Source organism: Lepidochelys kempii, chromosome 16, assembly GCF_965140265.1.
Source record: "Lepidochelys kempii isolate rLepKem1 chromosome 16, rLepKem1.hap2, whole genome shotgun sequence".
NCBI lineage: Eukaryota > Metazoa > Chordata > Testudines > Cheloniidae > Lepidochelys > Lepidochelys kempii.
Genome location: NC_133271.1, coordinates 12,059,405 through 12,082,430, shown reverse-complemented (window position 1 = coordinate 12,082,430; position 23,026 = coordinate 12,059,405). Strand labels below are relative to the sequence as shown.

The 23,026-nt window shown below is 43.4% G+C and overlaps 1 protein-coding gene across 7 annotated transcripts in view; it reads left to right on the top strand.

Annotated features, from left to right (window-relative positions):
- TNC (tenascin C) overlaps positions 1–21,805 on the top strand; it is a 92,373-nt gene extending 70,568 nt beyond the window's left edge. For 6 of the 7 annotated variants that reach the window (XM_073314115.1, XM_073314112.1, XM_073314111.1 and 3 more), the window contains 12 exons: positions 974–1,246; positions 5,937–6,059; positions 9,354–9,497; positions 10,700–10,819; positions 11,390–11,533; positions 11,631–11,761; positions 12,552–12,684; positions 16,230–16,381; positions 17,106–17,202; positions 17,411–17,572; positions 19,339–19,502; positions 20,572–21,805. In XM_073314115.1, the coding sequence (XP_073170216.1) occupies positions 974–1,246; positions 5,937–6,059; positions 9,354–9,497; positions 10,700–10,819; positions 11,390–11,533; positions 11,631–11,761; positions 12,552–12,684; positions 16,230–16,381; positions 17,106–17,202; positions 17,411–17,572; positions 19,339–19,502; positions 20,572–20,682 (1,754 nt within the window). In that variant the 3' untranslated portion in view covers positions 20,683–21,805. The remainder of the gene's footprint in view (positions 1–973; positions 1,247–5,936; positions 6,060–9,353; positions 9,498–10,699; positions 10,820–11,389; positions 11,534–11,630; positions 11,762–12,551; positions 12,685–16,229; positions 16,382–17,105; positions 17,203–17,410; positions 17,573–19,338; positions 19,503–20,571) is intronic. The other variant, XM_073314117.1, reaches the window with a different exon arrangement.
- Positions 21,806–23,026: the final 1,221 nt, after the last annotated feature.

Genomic DNA, 23,026 nt, shown 5'->3' with positions numbered 1-23,026 from the left:
CCAGCTGCATTTTGGCCTTATTGAACAATTATTGCTTCTTTTCACCAAGTCTCAGCCACAGGATTTGCTCATTCCATGCACCAGCAAAGCCAGAGTTTATATGGCTGAACGTTGGTGAGAAAATAAATATGGACCTTTTATTGTGAAAAATACAACGCATTGGAGATACTGTTAAACAGTTATTATTCTGGTAACATTGCTACAGTTAGTGATGCCTAGAGTACCCTATGAGGCAGATAACCATAATAATAGTGAGAAACCATCTTAGGTAACTGCTGGAATCCTCTTAGGTGGATTCCTCTACTAGGGGTGTTAGATAAACCTCTTTGGACTTAAGCGTGCAGCATTGTGGATATAGATTTTCTTGATTTCCCCTTGCTGCTTCAGCATTGATTCCAAAGGAAAAGTGGACACTGTAGGCTAGATCAGAAGCATCAAGAAGCCCAGAACCACATGCAATAATTGTTAGGAATGAAGGAACTTTTCAGTGACTCCTCTACAGTGCTCCTATCAAAGCGGGAGAAGCAAGCAACGATATAAGCACAGCTGCAGATTATTAACAATGGCTTGTTTTTATTTGTCATAAAGGGCTCGCAAAGGATGGGTAACTCTAGTGGAAGCCAGAGAACAAATAAACATCACTTTTACTGTTAGCATCTTCAATATTGCATGACCGGGGCAAATGGCCTGTATCCAGATATTTGTTCTGCTTTGGGGTATTGTAAAAGTTGGGCACGCCTATACGCACACACACATATATCATGTACAGTACCTGTATAACTCTTGAATATCCAAAGGTTTCTTTTTTCTTTTTTATAGCTAGCAGATTGTTCCAATTTCTTTAAACTGTGGCTGGATTTTTGCAGCGTGCTCTGACCCGACCTAGAGCTGGTCACTATGAACTGGTGTGTGTGTGTGTGTGGGGGGGGAATCTAATTTCTTCTTCCTACTGCTATTTTCTCCCTTTTTTTAGAAGCAGAACCCGAGGTCGACAACCTTCTGGTTTCAGATGCTACCCCAGCTGGCTTCCGTCTGTCTTGGACCGCAGATGATGGGGTCTTCGACAGCTTTGTTCTTAAAATCAGGGATACCGACAGGCAGTCTGACCCACGGGAACTAATAGTGCCAGGCCATGAACGCACCCAAGATATAACAGGGCTGAAAGAGGGTACTAAGTATGACATTGAACTCTATGGACTTATCAGTGGACGACGTTCCCAGCCCATAAATGTAGTAGCTACCACAGGTATTGCCTCTGCAATGGAGGGAGAAAAGCATGACGTGCATGTCTGTCTCTTTCATTTCTGTCCCTCTCACATCCAGTTTGACTTCTCACAAAGTTTTTAAAAGCCGTTTGCCCCAACAACTCTCACCAAGATTTCTTTTCTTTGCAATCTGCTCCATCTGATGGAGCATACTCTTCTGCTTGGTCTTGTTCACCATATTTAATAAAACAAAAGGAGGGTTATTTCATACTTGTTATCTGAAGACAAGCAGCATGGTCTAGTGGTTAGAGCACGGGGTTTGGGAGACAGGAGATTTGCCTTCTATTGCAGGCACTGTCCGTAATTTTCGACAGTCAGTTGTCTTCACTTTCCCTCAGTTTCCCACCTCTGAAGGATGGATGATAAAACTTACCTAACTCACGGGGTTATTGAGAGGCTACTCAATTAGGGCTTGATTTGCAAGGTTGCCAGGTGCTGAGCACCCTCAACTCACACTGGTTTTAATGGGCGCTAAAGATGCTCAGCAGTTCACAGGAGTCTTCAGCATTTTGCAGGATCAAGCCCTTCAGTGTCTGGGGAGTGCGCTGAAGTCCTCAAATAGAGGACGCTGTAGATCTGCTTGACTGTGAGTACAGTATCCATGTGTCAGTGCTTATTTAGCTGAGTCTTACAGTTAATGGGATCCCCAAGGAAAGAGGCAGACACAAGAGTTTATTAGTGCCATTTTGCTTAAAAAAAACAGGGCTGGATTCTACACTGTATCATGCCAACTTTACCCAGGCAGAATTCCATTAACCTGGCGCAGAAATGGAGTAATGCCAATGCCATGATCCTGAAGCTTGATTCCTGGGTGCCTAACTCCCGTGGGTGCCTTTCAAATCTCCCCTGGAATAAACTCTCACTTCCAGGCCATTTTAAACTGCCAGAGTGGTATAAAGGGGTCTTGATGAAAATGTGAATCAGACCCTAAATCTGGCTTGATAACCTTTAGCCAGTGTTTGGAGAAGAAAAGAGCCAATGGTAGATCAGTGTTGGAAAGCATCTACTGAGACCACATGCACCATGATTCATCTAACTGGTCCCCCATGGTTGAGGGGCAATGCACACTTGTGACCAGCTTCTAACTGATCACAACCATGTTCCTTAAACAAACAGCAAGCAAATGTACTTACAGTCCAAGACATTTGCAATACGCAGAACATCAATCCATCACAGACAGCCTTTTGTCAACCCACGGGTTTGACTCTTGAGAAAGGGTGCTGTTTAAAGTCAACTGTAGGTTTTAGCAGCATGTCCCTATTTTCACTGACTCACAGAATATTTATGGTAAAACACAGGCAGTTATAAATTTCCTCATGCCTACATTCTGATTCGGTCCTGGCAGAAAGATTTAGGAGCATGTCAGCTATTGAAGCTAATAGTCCAGAAGACAGACCCCCATAAATAGCCCATGGATAATTGATAATAGAGCCTGGCCCACAGAATCCCAGTTAGATGATTTAGGCTGCCACTTATGCCACTTCCAGCAACAGTAGCCAATGCCATCAAGAAAACTAATTAGCTTTTTGAGTTAGTAGCTTCTGTCTGTTAGACTTTCATAGCATTTCTGCGATGATGGTAAAGAAATATTTGGAGGAATTTTGACATTTCACCATTATTTTCCCTTCCAAATAGGAAGCAAAAGTCAAAATATCAAAAAATGTCATGAAATGAAACATTTCAAAAAGATTTGATGGAAAATGATCAAAAAGAAATAATTTGAGGTATAAAAAAGATCTTTACATTTTGTTTTGAAACAAAAGCTGGAAAGGCCAAAAATAAAGTGTCCGTTTGGAAAGTGAACTCCTCCTTCACACCAAGAGGTGGCCCCTCTAGCATGGCACAGAGTCTCACTGGCAGTAGAAGTGAACCTGAAATGCTTTGCACTGTCCCTGCCCATGCTGTACCTATGCTGTGGTTCAAGGGTCTAGTCCGGTATTGACGACAGTGGGATTATTCAAAGAGGGTGCAATTCACCCCATGCAGAGAGGCACCATCCAGGCCAAACATCACATAACTGCTCAGAATAGGGCATAGATGGGGCTGGAGTGGTACTCAGGCACTCCTTGCGGGGATGAATTTCACCCATGCGTAAGAATGTCAGGATCTGGTCCCACTAGAGGCTCTCAGTCTCCAGGGCTATCAATCCATCAGCTTTCAGCAGCTACTAAATTCACTGGAATTGCAAAACTAAATCGATATTATTTCCAGCTCTGTCTCATCCATGTTTTTTCTTCTTCACTGTTTCCCTCAGATTGTGGATTGATGGCTAAATCAGCAGCAGCTTTTGGTGCAGTGCTGGTTTACCAAACCCAATTTGCTTTGTCTTTAAGCCCCCCGCCCCGCTCTTGTTTTTGAACAAACCCAGCAGCCCAAGGTGGACAGCAAGCTGTGGAGATAATTTACAGTTCTCAGTGGAGTGCAGGTTGTTTTCTTTTCCTTTCCCTTCTGTTGATTTAGTGCCCTGCTGCTGGAGCTCCCAGGAGCACCTGGAAGTCACAACCCCCTATGACTCCTTTTCCTGCAAACTCTTTCTTTGCAAGCCATTTCACCCACAGGCTCTTTCTTTTTCCCTCTCACCATATACCCTGGCTTGTCTCCACTAATCCTCTTCATATAGCTCGTGTTTGGTATTTGTCACTCTTCTGCTAATGGACTTCTCTTGTGTGGGCTATTTATTTTTGTTAACAATGATCAGGGTTGTTTTTATTAGACAAAAGGGCAGATTAGGACTGAAACGCTGAACGTGAACTTTCAAGAGCCAGGTGTTATCACCCCACAGTGCTGGGAGCCCTCATCGCAATCAGATCACACTTAAGATCTAATTGGTTAAAACACTGCGCAGACTGGCAAAAATTTAGAACACATCTTCAGACTGAATCTCTTTGACACATGTTTTTCTACTTATCCAAGTGGTGCATGCAGTCCGATTTACATGTCTGATTCCAGCCAATGCGTATACAAAGGTATTAGGAGACAGGGTTGGAAGGGCAGCAGGCTTTTAACAAAAGAGCCTCTGTGTGTACATGATTGTGTGTGTGAGAGAGAGAGAGAGAAACCAAAGCCTCAAAGGTTCACTGTTTCCCCATTTCTCATAAGACCTATCTACCCCCAGTGGTTTCACTTATGCAAAAATATATATGGGGCCATATTCACTGTTATGCTCTGGCTGCTTTGTGTTGTTCTGGCAATGCAAATCAGCCATAAACCCAGGTCAACTGGTTGCATTTACGGCTGTGTACACACCAACCAGTGAATATTCTTATTCTTACTTATTGTTAAGTGCCTACAATGCGTTCACTGCTGTACAGAACAAGACGGCTTCCGACCCAAATGAGTTTGCAGTTGAAACATCGGCTGCATTGCTCTCAACAAGTACATACCTCGCCTAGGCCCCTTTAAATTCTGCTTAGTGATGGCCCCTGCTTTGGAAAGAGAGAGAGAGAGAAGAAGAAGCAGTGGTTTTATCCATAGGAATGAAAGCCAAAAGAATTCCTTCCCTGTCCTCCTCCCTCAAAATGATTTGTTCTCTGGCTCTAAATATCCAGTCACTTCCCAGCCAGGGAATGTGTTTTTCCCCTCCTGCTCCCTGGGTAAAATGCTGCTTTCATATGCAAAGCTCAAGTTAAAGTGGCTTTCAGCCGGGGGCTCTACTCTGGGGTCGAGGTGATGGAATCCTCCCCGTTTTCATAAGCAGGGTGCAGGCTGGCTGCACAGCCACACCACAGGGGATACTGCCTCCTGTCCTAGTGGATCCATGTAGTTGTGGTCCCACTGACTCTCCCTGATTCCCTTCTGCATGCCATTACAGAGAGAGAAATAAAGTCCAAAACGGTGCTGCACCACAGGGAGTGAATGGTTTCTTCTACACACTGCACAGCTGGGACTCCCCCTGGTGCTGGGGAGGGGGGTACTGTGTTCTCTCTGCATTCTGAACCTTCAGTGATTTTGACTTGGGCTAGGAGTCACTTGGAGTTTGTGATCTTATCTGGGGCTTGATCCTGCAAGTTTCTCAGCGTCCTCCACTCCCTTTGGTATCAGCAGGAGTTGAGGGCACTCAACCTCTCGCAGGATGGAGCCCTTGATGCACCTAGACTGTAGATTCAAGACCTTTTGTGGGCTTCTTGCCTGCTTGGGACTTGGCACCATGAAAGAGGGCTTTCTCCATTTCTGAAGACTGCTGTGCACAAATGCTTTCAGGGTGTAAGGATGGGCTGCCTCTGATGTTCAATAAAAAACTAAAAATAGACCAAGCGCAATTGGGTAGAGAAAATAATGGCTAGAACAAATTCTGTACAATATAGAGTGCAAACCAAAAAATGGATCTGTTCCATAACCCCTGCAATTGCCATTATTCCCTGCAATATACTATTAATAAAGTAATAGATAATATGAATACATTTAATAGCTTTTTTATGAGGCTGGACATGGCTGTAACTTTATTGGAAAACAAAATCAGGACTGATTGTTCTGAGCGGGTAATAAAACCCTTAGCAGTATGGAACTTTCTCTCGCGTTACGTTGAACTAGATAGTTATAGCTTCAGATCCTGGGACAGGAGGCTGAGGTCAATTGTTATTCCAGCAAAAAATGATTGATAAGCACATGCTTTAACTCTTTCTCTGTGTCTGTGTGGTGTGTTTTTCCCTCTCCCTCTGACTCCACCGGCAGCTGTGGGATCACCCAAGGCACTCACGTTCTCTGACATTACTGAAAACTCAGCCACAGTCAGCTGGTCACCTCCAAGGACCCGAGTAGAGAGCTTCCGGATTTCATACATCCCCATAACAGGAGGTGAGGAAGTGGTGGGGTAGTGAAAGGAATAAGGGTGCACTGGTAAAAGAGAGTAGAGAGCAAGTGGAAGGGACTACGGTGATGCTGGTGTCAGTCACTCGGTACATAGCAGTCTAGCCTCCATATCAGAAGGACACAGAGGTTCAATTCTCTGGCTAGCCGGCAGCTGGCAGGCACAATTACTGTGCACTTAACCAGTTCCAGTGGGTGGACGTACTGTATGAATGGCATATCTAGTATGCCATGGACCAGATTTGCAAAAAAGCCAGATTTCTGAGTGCTCAGGAGCACCCATAATTGGAGCCAGATTTTCCAAAGAGTTCAGCTCCCATTTTGGCTCCTAGGCACTTCAGCCTGCATGCATCATGCTGAGCACCTTTGAAAAGCTGGCCCTTGAAGATTGAAAATAGTTTGTTTTTTAAAATGTCATCTGTGGCTTTAACTGTGCTTTCTAAGTCAACGCTTTTTTGAATATCCCTTAAGGATGTTTCATTCCATCCACCATATCTCTCTGTTTTAGTGCTTCACTGGCAAATGGGAAGCTTGTCTTTTTCATGAGACTTCCGTGATGAGTAATAGACTTTAGCACAACTCATAGGACCCCTGGGTGGAAAGATTACCTAACAGCATGTGAAGAGCACCTACCAGGGACTAAAAGAAACACCCTGGAAGTGCTACAGAACAGAACAGGAAGGAGATAGGAAACTACAAAATGGGAAACCACCACCATCAGATAACTGGAGTTGGTTTTTCCACTAAGATTTAGGCCTTGATCCAGCAAAGCACATATGTAATTTTTAAGCACATGAGTTGTCACATTGAACTCATTGGGCTTTCTCAAAAGCATACAGTTAACCATGTGCTTAAATGCTTTGTTGGAGTAGGACCAGAATTTGGAATAAATAAATATCCTGAGTCCCTGTCTATGCAGGTAGGACCTCTCAGGCTAATATGCACTGTGTCTTAGTCTGAGATTAAGTGGGCCAAAGAGAGACTCTGAATAGATATCTGGCCTTTCTTCACCTCCCATCAGAAACCAAACCAAAGCGGTCCAAATATACAACAAGACTCTTTGATTTCTTTGTATTTAATTGCATGTGCAAATACCTACATTTGCACGTGACAGTTATCCATTTTGCACATGAAAATGTGGCCGTGCCCGTGCACAAGATTTTAGTTTTTCCTTACACATATTCAAATGTTGGCACTCGGACCACTAGGGGGAAAAAACACGAATAAACCAGCCCCTTTGATTTATGTTTTAGGGAGACTATTTTTACTGATCCTCAACTGTCAAAATTTTCCCTTGTTTTCACCCATTCAATCTTATTGACGTCAGTGGGTTTAACCAAGCGGGAAATTTGGCCCTGATGTACATAGCACGAGCATGGAGGGACAAACTCAGGATAGGGCACAAAATGAATTACACCTAGCAAGGGATATTGAAGGTAATAACACACGGTTATTTAAATTCAGTGGAGCAAGAGAAAGATGAAGGAAAGTATAGGTTCTTTACTTAGTGGAGAAGGAAAGCTAATAATTTATGACATCAAGAAGTTTGAAGTGATTAATTCCTATCTTCCTCCAGTCTTCAATAAAAAGGTTAGTGGTGATTAGATACTCTACACAATTAATATTAACAACAAGGGGGAAAGAACACAAGTCAAAATAGGGAAAGAAGAGGTTAATGAATATATAGCTTAGTTAGATGTATTCAAGTCAGCAGAGCCTAACAAAATTCATCCTACGTTACTCAAAGAACTAGCTGAAGCAATCTCGGAACCGTTATCAATTATCTTTGAGAACTCATGGAGGATAGCAGAGGTCCCAGAAGGATGAACATAGTACCTATCCTTAAAAAGGAAACAAAGAGGACCTGGGGAATGATAGGTCAGCCTAACTTCAATACCTGGGAAATACTGGAACAAATTGTTAACCAGTCAATTTGTAAGCACCTAGAGGATTATAGGGTGATAAGGAACAGCCCACAAAGATTTGTCAAGAATGCAAAAAACAACCTAATTTCCTTTTTTTGACAGGGTTACCAGCCTAGTGGATGGGGGGGAAGCAGTAAACATGATTTATCTTTATTTTTGTAAGGCTTTTGACACAGCCTCACATGACATTTGCATAAGCAAACTAAGGAAATGTGACCTAGATTAAATTATTATAAAGTAGGTGTAAAACTGGTTGAAAGACAGTAGTCAAAGAGTAGTTATCAACGATTCACTGGAGTCCCACAGAGATGGGTCCTGGGGCCGGTACTATTCAATATTTTCATTAATGACTTGGAAAATGGAGAATATGCTCATTCAACTTGCTGATGACACCATGTGGGGAGGGGTTGCAAGCACTTTGAAGGACAGAATTAGAATTCAAAACATCCTTGACAAATTGGAGAATTGGTCTGAAATCAACCAAATGAAATCCAATAAAGACAAGTGCAAAGTATTTCATTTAGGAAGGAAAAAAATCAAATGCACAATTACAAAATGGGGAATAACTGGCTAGGGAGCGGTATTGCTGAAAAGAAACCGTGGGTTATATTGGAGCACAAATTGAATATAAGTCAACAACAATATACAGTTATAAAAAAAGGCTAATATCATTGTGGGGCATATTAACAAGGAGTGTTGTATGTAAGACAGGAGAGGTAACTATTTTGTTCTCTGGTGAGGCCTCAGCTGGAGTATTGTGTCCAGTTCTGGGCACTACACTTTAAGAAAGTTCTGAACAAATTGAACAGTCTCTAGGGGAGAGCACCAAAAATGACAAACCTGACCTATGAGAAAAGAGTAATAAAAAAACCTGGGCATGTTTAGTCATAAAAAATGAAGACTGAAGGGGCACCTGATAATAGTCTCCAGTTATGTTAAGGGCTATTATAAAGAGAATGGGGATCAATTGTTCTCTGTGCCACAGAAAGTAGGACAAGAAATGAGGAGCTTACTCTGCAGCAAAGGAGATTTTGGTTAGTTATTAGGAAAATCTTTCCAACTATATGGATAGTTATGCCCTGTAACAGGTTTCCTAGGGAAGCTGAGGAATCCTCATCTCTAGAGGTCTTTAAGAACAGGTTGGACAAACACCTGTCAGAGATGGTCTAGGTTTACTTGGTCCTGCCTCAGTGCAGGGGGCTGGACTTGAGATCCCTTCCAGTGTTACATTTCTATGATTCCATGAAACTTATTTCCGTACTGGAAATGAAGTCCTTTGTTTAGAGCACAGCACCACAGCCTAAACACGAGTTGGAACATCATTTCATCATTGCCTTGACATATGGTTTGCTCCTAGGTACTCCCAATGTTGTGACAGTGGATGGAACCAAGACTAGGACCAAGCTGGTGAAACTGATCCCAGGTGTAGACTACACTGTCAGTATAATCTCCATCAAAGGATTTGAAGAAAGCGAGCCTATCTCTGGAATTCTGACTACAGGTAATGCCCAAAAGAAATAAAGTCCTAGTAAGTTTGTTCAAGTTCATGTGTCATACAGAAGACTCATAAAATCAGAATTGAAAAACACTAACCAAGTCACATTTTAGCTATCCCCTGATACTGACGAGAGGATTTCTTTCTTTTGTATTTTGCCTACTGGTTATTTATTCTTTGTATTTGTATTGCAGATGAGTCTAGATGTTTTAACTACCCCATTCTGCTAAGCACATACCAACTTGTAGTGAGAGACAGACCCCTGCCTCAGATATCTTCTAGTCTAAACAGGCAAAACAGAAAGAAAGCATTATTAGCCCACTTTTATAGATGGGGAGCTGAGGTACAGATTGATTAAGTCACTTGGCCGCACTCAGACGGGGAGTCTGGGGTGGCACAAGGAATTGTACTCGGGTCTCCTGAGTCCCAGAAAACCATCCTCTCTCTCATCTCTCTTTTGTCTAGCATAGTTTTAAATAAACCAGGGTTTCCCCCACATCCCTTTGGAAACCACCTGCAGTCTAATTGATTCATAATGCTCCTGGGCTCATAGGGGTACAGAGCACTGGGAGGAAGGGGCAATGCACTCAGCACTGGAGGCCAGGTCATACTTCATATCCCTCACCCTTGGGAGCAGCTAATGGTCCCAGTGCAAGGTCTCTGGTGGAAGGCATGAAAAGGAGGGAAGATGCAATCCCCACAAGAAAGAATGTAGAAAAGCAGATTATGTGATTCAAAACAATTGTGGCTAGAGGTCTGTAGAAGGTTGTAATGGCCATGAGTTGCCATCCGTTCAGTCCTTTCCCCACCCTCGGTAGTGTGAGTTTTCCCCAAGAACCTGTCTGGAACTGAGAGCATTGAGGAGAGAAAGGTATCAGGGCTGAAAGAGGCCCCAAGATGGATGATGTCAAGAGTATTATCTTAGAGCCTGTGGAACTGAGACTTTGAAAATAATTAGTTCTCACTGCCAGCCTCTTGGTATGAGTTTAATCCTCTCCCATGATGACCTCCCTCTGCAGCAGTGCTGTTCTGTGAAGCACATCTCTCCAGTAACCCCCCCTCCCTCACCCTCCCATTCCAAAGAGGACCACGCAAGGGCAGCAGTGTCTGCTCAGTTTTCACTATGTGCCTGGCACAGCATATTATATGCAGCAGGGAAGCCCTTAATATGTATAATTCCCTCATTATGGTATTATCTGTCCTTTCAGCTCTGGACAGCCCATCAGGACTGGTAGCAGTGAATATCACAGACTCTGAGGCCTTGGCAGTCTGGCAGCCAGCGATTGCCACAGTGGACAATTATGTCATCTCCTACATTGCTGAGGATGGTAAGAAGGGTCAGTGGGGGGCGTCTTTGAGCTCGACCACAGTCGGTGAGAGTGGTGCTCAGGACTGAATTCAGCAACTGGGAAGGGGGAGAGGAAGGTTGACTCTGAGAGGTGAAGGCTGGTTAGGAGCATGTTACAGCATCCTCATTTAAGTAAATTGTCAGTCCCTAATCCCGGTGGTGAGCAGCAGCAGAGCTGTATCTGTGTTATCCTTGAGGCGAAAAGAAAACACACTGTTATTTTCAACACATACAGCAGGGAGCGCTAGTACTTGGGTATGGAATTGACTGTAGAGTTAACAGTTTGCATTCAGCTTTGGTGTGGGTTGAGGCAATGACTCCACTGAGCCACTGCTTCTCCTTACTTCATCCTCGTCCCGAAACACCTCCGAAAAATGGGTTTCCTTCCAATGAACGATCAGCCCTTAGCTCAGGATGTGAACATTTGAACGGAGCGCTGGTGTTAAGCCTCCCTCTGAGGAGTGCTCGCCACTTACAACCGACCCCCTGACTTCTAGTGGCCCCCAAACTAAAGTTCTCTGTTCCCATCTTTTGTGTGTTCGCTGTGTAGATCCAGAAGTTACTCAGACGGTGTCTGGGAACACTGTGGAATATGACCTTAATGGCCTTCGTCCTGCAACTGAATATATGCTAAGGATCTATGCAGTAAAGGGACCTCAGAAGAGTGAGACGGTCTTCACCAAATTCACTACAGGTGCAGTGTCAAGCCTTTCCCCAGCATTGCAGCCAAAGGTTCCATTGTCTGCTGCCATCAAGCCAGCACTGCACTCACTGTATCTTGTCTCCTTTAGGCATGGATGCACCAAGATCTTTGAATGCCATTGAGGTCCAGTCAGAAGCAGCAGTATTGTCATGGAGGCCTCCACGGGCTTCTGTCACCGGCTATCTCCTTATCTACGAGTCTATCGATGGCAAAGTCAAGGTACTGCACTTGGATCTAACCCAGAAATTCTGAGTTGGGAGACATGCTGGTAGAGATGCTCAGAAAATGCCAGTCAATGGGACTGAAGCACATGTCTAACATTAAGCACATGTCTAAGTGCTTTCCTGAATCGGAGCCAATAATGAAAACTTAGCTGCAGCTGAGACAACATATAGTCTATCTTCTCTCCGCAATAGGGAAAAAAATAAGACAGCAAGCAGCTGCCTTCTCCCATCCAAAGTCTATGGCATAAAGGCAATAGGCATATGTGTATAAAAGTGACTAGTGATTTTGGGTGCTCAACTTGAGCCACTTTTAAAGACTCGATTTTCAGAGGGCGGATGTTTAGCACTTTCTGAACATCAGGCCTTGTCTAGATATTTCAAGATGGTTGTCCAAAATTGTCACGTTTGGAAATTCAGTTCCATGGCATCTACGGACATACCACAAAGGACAATCCTGCTTAATTTTTGATGAATTTCGCCCCTGCGGCAGAATATGATGTGTATATATATGCCATGTTAACTTCTACCATGCTTGCTTTTAAACTACACTACTTAAACATTATAATATTAAACATTCATTTCCAAGCAACCTTTCTTATATTACTAATGGACGTTAGTCTGGTAAAAATCTTGTAGGAATAAAGTTTCATAATAAATCTTTGAAACGGTTAAAAATACCATCAATAATTTACATAAAAAGGCATCTGAAAATCTAAAATATGCAACAGTTCCAGTCCATGGGTTTGTTCATTTCAGAGTTTCTGTAGGATTTATTCTTCCAACAGGAAGTCATCCTGGGACCTGAGGCAACTTCCTACAGCCTGTCTGAGCTAAGCCCATCCACCCAGTACACAGTGAAGCTGCAGGCACTGAACAGAGCCCTGAAGAGCAAGATAATCCAGACTATTTTCACCACAAGTAAGGCCTTTGCTTTGTATGAGGGGTTGGTCCATTCTTAGGAATGAGCTCTGGAATAGGCAGATGCAGCTCCCATTGAAGTCAAAGGGCAGTGGATACCTGCAGTGTGCTTAGGGCAGTGAGTATGTCTACACTGCAGTCAGAGGTGTGACTATAGCTTATGCAGCCTGAGCTAGCTTTGATCTAGCTAGCTTGAAAAACACTAACAGTGAAGCCCCTGCAGCATGGACCGTACAACCCCACCCAGGAACCTGAGCATCTATTCGAGTGGCTAGCCTCTGTGTAGAAAGCCAGCGTGAGGCTCCCTGCACCACTTAAACTCTGTATGAGGCAGCAGCCCCATTCACTGCCCTCAGACTGGAAGGTTGGATTTCAGCTGTTCAACCATTCCACACTCCACCCACACAGAGCCTGATTCAGCCTGTGGGTGGAGTGGCTTGCACTCAGGTTGGCCCTTACAGCTTTAATCCCTGGACTAGCTTCTCCTCTCCCTTCTCTCTTTCCCACTGAGCTCACTCAGTTTTCATGCTGCTACCCCAGAGTGTTTGTTCTGATCCTACCTGGGAAGGCTCTCCAGTAAACTGAATGCAATCAAGTATTCTGAAAGCCTCATCACAGCTGACAGTCAGTTCTCCTGTTGCCACATTTTTGATGGCAGGGAAAATACAATGTCGTTTTTAAGGATTAAATGGCTACAAAATTCCACCTGCCGTTCTCCTCACTTCTCACAATTCTCAACCTTCCAAACTGAACAGCGTCTTCAAATGTTTGCCTCTGACTTCTGCCATCTATGCTGACATCAGGTCAAGTGCTTATAAAATGCTAGGTAAAGTCACAGGGCTCTGAATCTGTTTCCAGTCAACTCTGATGTAAATCAGGAGTAACCTCATTGAAGTTAATGGATCTACACCAGCGAGTGGGAGCAGAATCAGATCCTGATGTGTTTAAGTGACATCTACCTTCATGACCAGTAACTGGAGACCTCCAAAGCTAAAGCATGAATCTCTACAGCTTCAGCTAAAGAGCTAGTACCTTATTCAGGCAAACAATTAAGTCCATGTTTAATTTTAAGTACATGCTTGAGTCCTGTTGACCTCAGTGGGGAGGCAAGCACATGAGAAAGTGTGCTTACTTCCCCACTGAGTAATTGCCCTGAGTAGGGATGTTTTCCTGAATTGGAGGCCTAAGTCCTATCATAGAGAGCTGTAACAGACTCAAATCCTCTGGCACAGAGTGCATCACATAATACACAATGGACCCTGAGTTACATTTACACAGCTGGCTTTGAGACTATAAAAGTGTTAATAATAGAAATTCACCTAATATACATTTCCAGAACATCCCTTAATTACACCTGTTGCAGTTATTTCCACTGAATATGCTAAAATCAATAGTATTTTCAGTCATTTCAAAGATGTCAAGAAAATGCCAAAAACATTCACATTTTAATAGTTTTGGGGATTTTTTGTGTTCGAAATTGTATTGACTGCACCTATACCTCTATTAAGTTGTAATGAGAAAAAAATGCACCATTGTTTTTTTTTTCTTTTTCACACGCCTTGTTTTATAACATACTTTGCATTACACTGGTTGTTGAAGAAGTCCCAATTTTCGTCTTGGCTTTACCCATGCTTCCACTGTTATAGTCTCACGTGCCATACATGCAAATCATTAAAGGTGCAGTTTTGTCCTGCAGGTAGTTGCAGACAGAACTGATGTCACTTAAACATTTAACTACATGATTGTGCCGACATTGTAGGTAGGTAGGCATATAAATACAGTTAATTGAACCTTCAAAATTGCAGACATACACAGGAGGCTTAGCTTTAGAAATCTGTCCCTAAATATTTCCTTTTATCACATATTATCTGATTTTTTAAAATTAATATATATATACACAACCCCACACTGGTCTGGATTGCAACCCAGAACTTCTCTCTCTATATAGTCCTGGTCCACAACCTTGGGTGCTTCACAATGCTTTGCTGTTGTAACTCCCAACCTGGGATGCTCACTAACAGTCTTACAGCATGCAAGTCACACACTCTGTGTCTGTGTATAGCTCCAGCCCTGGTCCAGCAGCTCTGGCCCCAGCAGCCTGTCAGCAGCACTCCAGTCACACTCTGGCTTCCAGCAGTCTTGGTTACTACTTCCAGAGTGATCCCAACAAATTCCCAGTCCTGAATTTTCCCAGAAATGTGTGTTCTGCACTGTCCAGCCCTTCCCTGGACTGTTCAGATTTTACAGGTCCATTGCCTCTGTAAAGGGTCAGTATTCTACAGTTTTCTACTTTAACTGGAGTTGCCAAACAGTGCTGTTTAAATTAAACACTGGATTGGTTTAGCTTAAAAAACAAAACAAGTTTATTAACAAAAGAAGATGCGATTTTAAGTGAATTCAAGTATCAGGTATGAAAGTCAGAAATGATTACAAGACACATAAAGATGAACACACTTTCTAGTAGCTAAAACTTAACAAGCTAGACTTGGTTCAAGGTAAAATCCTTACCACGTTTCCAGCAACATGGTTGACCAAATTCTCAGGTCAGGATCTCCCCTCAGAGTCAAATGGCTGGTTCCTTTGTCTTCTTAGGTGAACAAGAGATCAACTGGGATATTTTGCCCCTCATTTTTATTGTCCAGTCACCCTTTGAAATGCATTTTCTTGAGAGTTACCCCTACATAAAGTTTATTCCATCTGTGAGGAAGGAGACATGGAGGCTTGGGGTGAAAAATGTTGTTTTCTAAAATGCAGATTGATCTGTTCCTGCCCCACCCCCCTTCATTGCCAAAGACTGGCCACTTGACAGGTGGCTACCAATCAACTTTGATGACAACTGGCTAGAGGTATAAGTTCGTCCTTTGTCTTTGAGTAACCAGTTTACCTACTCCCCAAACTTGTCTTGTAAACAAATGGCAGTCATAATTTCAGCTTGTGTTCATAATGCTTAATAGGCATTATGTACATATGTTACATAAGATTATTAATGATCAGTGTGGTGTTAGTTTTTAAATGACTTCTCACAAGGCATATTTTGCACAAAGATTATTACAATAATGTCTAGGGTGTGAATACAGGATCAAGGATTTTCTAGAATTTACAGTCAGGTCTCCTAGGCTCTATTCCTGGCTGGGCCATTGACCAGATGAGAAACCTTCTTGGCCATGTCACCTAAGTTCTCTGATTTAATTTCTACAACTGTATACTAAGGACACTGCTGTTTAATGCACCTAGTGTGCTGTAAGAATTAATTAGTTAATGAGCAAGTTGAAGAAGGAACGTACTATATAACTGCAAAATATCAGTATTTTTTCATCCAGATTTGTGGACAGTCAAGTTGATTTTTCTCTTGCAAATTTTCAAGTCTGTGCACCACTAGTACATTACGCCATTCTTAGCAGTATCTCTTCTAAATGAAATAGATTCATTTGCCTTGTCACCAGAAAGAGCTCACAAATTAATTACCTAAATGACAGGAAGCTGCATCCCCTTTTCATAAACGATTTCACAAGCACTGTTCTCTGCTTTTTTTCTTTTGTGTATAGCTGGACTTCTCTATCCTTACCCTAAAGACTGCTCCCAAGTTCTGCTGAATGGAGAAAGTACCTCTGGACTTTACACCGTATATATGAATGGAAACAAGTCCCAGTCTGTGGAGGTGTATTGTGACATGACCTCTGATGGAGGTGGATGGATTGTGAGTATCCAGAACCTCTATGTCACTCTTCCCTTATGCCTGAGTCAAGAACATGAGACAGGGCCCAGCCTCAATCAATTACTTCATTATTAATGATGTTGCATTAACGTGCCAAAACACATGGAACGAAAAGATTTAGAACTTTTCGTTCTAAATCTGACTGCAGTCGGGGTGGGAGACTGAAGCAGAGGTGCAGCCAGTTCCAAAGCTTTGCAGGAGATACGAGGCCTGAGAAGGATGCATTAGGTCTACCGTCACACTGAAGGGTGGGTAAGCAGGGCAGTAAAAACAGAGGCAAGAGGAACAGCAAAGTATGGTGCTGAGAATCTGTGGAATTCAAAGAAGCCAGTTGGGGCTGAGAGTCTGAGAAGTGTCAGAGTGAAGGCAAGGAGCTTGAGAAATACTGAGGCTTCGTGGACAACAGGTTGAAGGATACAGAAGGACCTGGCAATAAGGCTGAGTGATATTGAGCTTTGAGGGAGTGCTAAGAAAGCAGAGGGCAGGGACTACCAGGCTGCAAACTATAGAGGTGGCTTGGCGCCCAAGAAGAAACATGGGCCTTGCTTTAAAAAAATGTTCAGTGGGCCTGCTAAAATCTGTACTAGCTTGGGCTGAAATATGTCAGTGCCCATGTTACTTTGGGATGGTTGGTGTATGGAAGTCCTTAGTGTGTAAAAGTCCTAACTGTTGCAAATATAAAGCTACTGGCATGTTGGGGTTTTAGGTGTTTCTGAGGCGTCACAATGGAAAGGAGGATTTCTACAGGAACTGGAGGACTTACGCTGCTGGGTTTGGGGATCCCAAGGATGAATTCTGGATAGGTAAGTGATTGGCAAGAGCTTTCTGAAACAAAAGAGAACGAGTCACTTGTAGGCATGACAGCCATGTTGCTGACCACAATATTGGCTTTTCTAAAGAGGCTCATGGCAGGAAGATGTAATATGTGGTAATAAGACATTAAGACAGAAAATCAAGAGAGAGGGAGACAACACAGTGGTTCTTTACTCATTTATCCATTCATTACAACAGGTCTGGAGACCCTCCACAAAATCACTTCCCAGGGCCAGTATGAGCTGCGTGTGGATCTGCGAGACAAGGGCGAGACAGCTTATGCTCTCTATGACCGGTTTAGCGTGGGAGACTCCAAGACCCGTTATCGGCTAAAAGTGGATGGATACAGTGGAACCGCAGGTTGGTTAAAACTCATATTTTTTCAGGCCAGAAATAGGCCAAGAAAGGGGTGGGGGAGGGAGGAGCTATGCATTTCTCCATATTTGGCTGGAGCTACAATTTCCTTCCACTTGGTTCAGAGCAACAACTTCTGTGTGCAAACTATGGGGATTGCTGTCACAGAAAGTAAGTCTTTTCTTGGGCGGGGGGAGATTTGAAAATATGAAAGGATCACTTTCCTCTCTGATTCCATTCTCAATGCTCTGCTCCTTCAGGTGCCACTTTTCATAACATGCTTACGACCAAATGTAAACAAACATATTAAACAGACACATGTCTCATGCGAGCACTGCCTACCTGTCATTAATAGGGCTTAGGATAGCTGGCTGCAGTGCCGTTTGTGAAGAATGTGCCGCTGATGCCTTGTTATAACGTGCTTGATGATGTTCCTGAAGAATGCCTTTGCCTCCTTCAATCCCATTAAGCCCAGGCCTGCAGATCATGTCCAGCCCCCTCTCTGGCTTCATTGTTGACAGAGTAAGGACCAAGGGCTAAATTCTGTGGCATGGGAGCGTAAGGGCTTAAACAAAAGAGAAATACTGTGATTCTGCTGTGCATGGCCACAGAAAGAACTCTCTGGGGACTATGCACCTTGAAGCTGTCCATGGTGGCTCTCTGGATAGTTGAGTAGCAGGGACAGGAGTGTGGCCAATGGCTTAGCAATTGTGCAGCCCCAACAGTCAAACTCCCCCAGTATAGGGCAAACAGACTGAGGTAGAGGCTGCTGCTTCAGCTCATGGGTTACAGTAGCAGCATTACTGCTATGCCATCAGCTGAAGGGGAGACTCAGTTCCATCAGTGTCCTACACAAAGAGCCCCCTGCACTGTCTGTTCACTCTGGCTTTGGACAGGGGACCAGGGAATTGAGCCCCGAGTGCACGAACTGCAGACAGTTGGCCCCAAAGCAATTTTACGCAGAGCCGTAGAAGTGACCGTGGAGATCAAATTCACTTCAGCCAGTTGTGGAGTTGTCAGATCCAAAGGACACATTGCATAGAATTAAATTTGATGAGTGCATTTTTGAGAGGTAAGCGGAAAGGCAATTGAGCATCTGCCAAGGCTGAAGTTAAAGGTCTCAGGGGTTCTTTGTTTCTCCTGATAACGTTATTGACATCTAAAGTAGCATAAGGAATGTAGTGCCCTGCTCTGCTGCAGCTGTTAAACAATATAACATTGATTCGAACAAGAGAAACGCTGCACCTTGAGGGTTTGAATCTTGGATTCAGCAAGTGCAGTGAGTGAACAGGAAATCCATTTAAACTACTGAGTTTTAAAATGTATACATCTGTCATTTTTTTAAGCCTACACACCAATTATGTTTAGGTCAGGTGTTCAGCTGATATAGATCAGCATAGCTCCGTTAACTGGCCTTCATTTACTTTTGGTATTTATTTTTAGCCAAGATGGGCCTGAACCAAACCCCCAGATCTGAAGCCCAAGAAGCTTGTGGTGGGTTCAGAATCTGGATACAGAGGCAAAATTCACAGTGTGGGCGCATCTCTCCTTTATTTATTGGCAAATAGCATTTCAAGTGAAAGTCAGGACCACGGTTTCAAAGTGGTCTCTGCAAAACTTGTGATATGCACCGCCAGGTTTTTCTACAGGAGCAACCAAGATATTTTATGCCCAAAAACTCAGAGTTGCTCCTACCCATTGAATCATTTGCACATGCAGAATAGAAGTCAGGTGAAAACTCTGACACCATTCTCTTGGTTTCTCCTGTATAGGTGACTCCATGACCTATCACAATGGACGGTCCTTCTCCACCTTTGATAAGGACAATGACGCTGCCATCACAAACTGTGCGTTGTCCTACAAAGGTGCTTTCTGGTACAAGAATTGTCACCGAGTCAATCTGATGGGCAGATATGGGGACAACAGCCACAGTCAGGTGAGTTTGCCATTTGAAAGCAACATTACGTAACGATCTTCAAGGCATGGGAATGTAGGAGTGGCCATACCAAATCAAGTCACTGGTTCATTCATTCTGTTAGTCAGTCCCTTGTTGTGGCCAATATATAGTGCTTCAGAGAGACAGGAGAAACCCCACCATTAAAACTGAATGAATCGTGGGGTGGGGAGTTATATTAAATCACATTCACCAAATGAGAATTGCGGTTCGGTCAAAATATGTTCTCAACCTTCTTTGTTCGTTCTCCCATGAAAGTTCACGGGAATGTTTGGGGCTGGAGCTTTTATCACTTCAAATACAGGTTCTCATGTTTTAAGAAAAGACATTCTGTTGAAAATGAAGTAAACCTAGGAGAGAACAGTGAAGGAGTGACAGTTTTGGGAGAGCTCACTGTTACTCTAGCCCAAGCCGCTGCTTCCTCCAGCAGGGGTCAGTAAAAGGAATGGCATAGGAACACTGGCTTTGATGGATCTCAAAGCGACTACCGCCTCCTTAATCCCACACCAGGAGTTGGTCTCAGGGACAAAAGTTGTGGGGAACCCACTGCTGTTCTAGTCACAGATTGTTGTAGCTGGAGTTGGAACAGGGGACATGGTAAATTCTTCACCAGCCTTTAAATTGAGGTTGGAGATCTCTTGGAGATGTTCTAATTCAACCACAGTTTATTGGGATTGATGCAGGAATCACTGCATGAAATTCTAGTCTGGGTTGCATGGGTCAGATGAGATGATTATAATGGTCCATTCCTGCTTTACAGTCTGAGTTCATAATGCAGAAATCCTGGAGAATAATATATACTGCAACCTCTCTGTTATGAGGTTCTAGAATAGAATAATACATGTACAGGCAGCATTGCCTAGTTGATAGAGATCCAGACTGGCAGTCAGGAGACCTGGCTTCCGTTCTTGGCTCTGTTGCTAGCCTACTTGAGCTGACCTTGAAAAAGTCATTTCACCGCTCTTGTGATCTATGGCAGAAAAGCTCTGTATAAGAGCCAGGGATGCAGATTGTACTAATATGAGGTCATGTTGCCTGTGTGTTTTTGCAGGGTGTTAACTGGTTCCATTGGAAGGGCCATGAATACTCCATCCAGTTTGCAGAAATGAAGTTGAGACCCATCAGCTTCCGGAATCTAGAAGGGAGACGAAAGAGAGCATAAAACCCAGAGATGGAGGAAAGTTTGGGAAGCCAAGTGGGGGTAGTGGGAGGGTTTTCTGGAATAACAGGGGGGAGGGGGAGATAAGGCAGCTGGTAATCTTACCAAAGCATCGATGACGCTTGGCCTAACTGGGGCTCCTTCTACAGTCTGAGTGACCAGCCTTATGCAACCACAGCATCTTCTGCAGACCAGCTTTCGCTGCCCATGGTTAATGCCCTTCACACCAAAGACAACAATCTCAAGAGTCCTATATTGATTTTAGATTTTGGGAGGGGGGTTTTTCTCAGAGAGGTTCCGTGACAAGATTCTTCCATGGTCTCTTGGGCAGCTCAAGGGAAGGGCGGGGGGAAAGGCTGTACATTGATAGTTTGAGAACCAGCCATATTTTACACACACAAATTTGTATGATTATCATTATTATTATTATTTGTCAAACTTCTGTTGGTCATTGGAAAGCTTTTTTTAAATATATATATATATATCATGTATCGCAGAGAAAGATGTGGGAGGGGAAGCAATTTAAAACATAAGCAAAATCTTAATTTTATTAATATAATGACAAAATAATAATAATAATAATAATGATAATAATAAGCTACATTTTTGTCATGCTTTCCGAAACACAGCAGGACAGTGTCTGATTGTATTTTTTTTTTAAATAAAGCACAATTTTAAATAAACCTCTACATTTTCTTCATGCATCAACTTTGTGCACGTCCAGGGTATATTTCCTTAAGTAGGGGAGTAAAGAAGGCTGAGAATGATCAGGATGTTAAATTTATTCAGAAAGCACGCTCCCTTTTGTCAGTGTTTGGGTGTAAGTATTCTGGTGGACTCCTTGCAGTGGAATGCTCAGGGAGATTTTTAAAGGGTGTTCCTTTTTTCCTATCCAGAAGCACATTCGCCGTGCCATCGAACTGACTGACTCTTACGTTCAACTAGGTGGGAATCACTAACAAAACCAAACCAGCAAAATGCAAAGGTGGGATTAGCTACCAGTTGGTGATGGGGGACACCTGTGTAAATAAAGGGCTCCTTTTAAAAAAAAAATGAACGAAGCCTCTGTGTAGTTCCTCTGTACCATACTCTTTGATTAAAGACAATAAAAAACCTTTTGTTTTAAGCCCTGGTCTCTCTTCCTTACCTTGCTCTCTCCGTGCTCCTCGGTTGTGGGCTTCTGACTCTTCCTCTGCCATCTCTGGATTGTGGCTTGGAAAGAAAATGCTTGCTCTGTGAGCACAGATGTGAGCAGATCTGTTCTAACAAGGACTTCATGCTGCTGGCCAAGGTGGGTGTGCCTTGTTGCAACAACGTCCTGCAAAACTCTGTCCAAGAGGGCCTTTTTTCTTCTCCCCGAATACCTGAAGTTTCGATATCACATTGGAGCTAAAATATGGTTAGGTTAAAAATACATGTGTGATTAGCTAATGACATAAAATATATCTGTCTTCCACCACATTTCTTCCTAAAGGCCTCAACGATGCCACAACATCTCTTGCAAACATTTTTACCAAGCCCTGTTCTTTTCAAGGCCCCCAACTACAAGATTCTCCCCTCTCCCAGCCTCAAGAGTGTTTCCATAGTGTAATCCTTTGAAACAGATCAAACCCTGTTTCCATTACAGCGTTCCCCTAATGTTGTTGATCCTTCTCTGGCCCAGAGCCAGTGGCTGAGTGTACGAGCACAGATGAGTACAGCCAGCTCATCCAGTTGGGGAGCTGCATGTTAAGCTGATGTGGAGATTCTGCTAGACCAGTGGAAGACGTACGGCAGTCTCCTTGCCAGCAAGCTCTCGCCACTCACAGCAGTGCTAGCATCATTGAAGGCACTTTCCCCTGCCTCCTCAGTCCTAACCTTTTACAGGAGAGACTAGAGATTGAAAAGGAACAGGAGAGTGTCCTCTTCAACAGAAAACTTCTCATGAGGCAACTCATAATGTCTATGAAACAATCACTTCTGTGGGTGTGATTCAAAGCCCAGATGTTCTGGACTGAGATTTTGGAAGAATCAAGGTAAAGACAGCCCACTGAAGAAAGCATACCAGACTTTATAAAAGCCTCATGCATGGTTGGACAGCTCACTTTCTAGGGGAATTTCAAAAGCACCTAAAGGATTGGCTTTTGATGGGACTTATGCTCCTAAATGCCCTGGAAAATTTAAGAAATATCCCACTTTGGCGGAGCTGTGCTGACATCCATCCAACAGCTGGATGCATTCACTAAAGATGAAGTGGAAGGATAGCCCAGTGGTTATGGTGCTACCATGTAACTAGGAGACCTGGGCTCAATTCCCGCTCCCCTACAAACTTCCTTGTGACCCTGGGCAAGTCACTAAGGCCTAGATC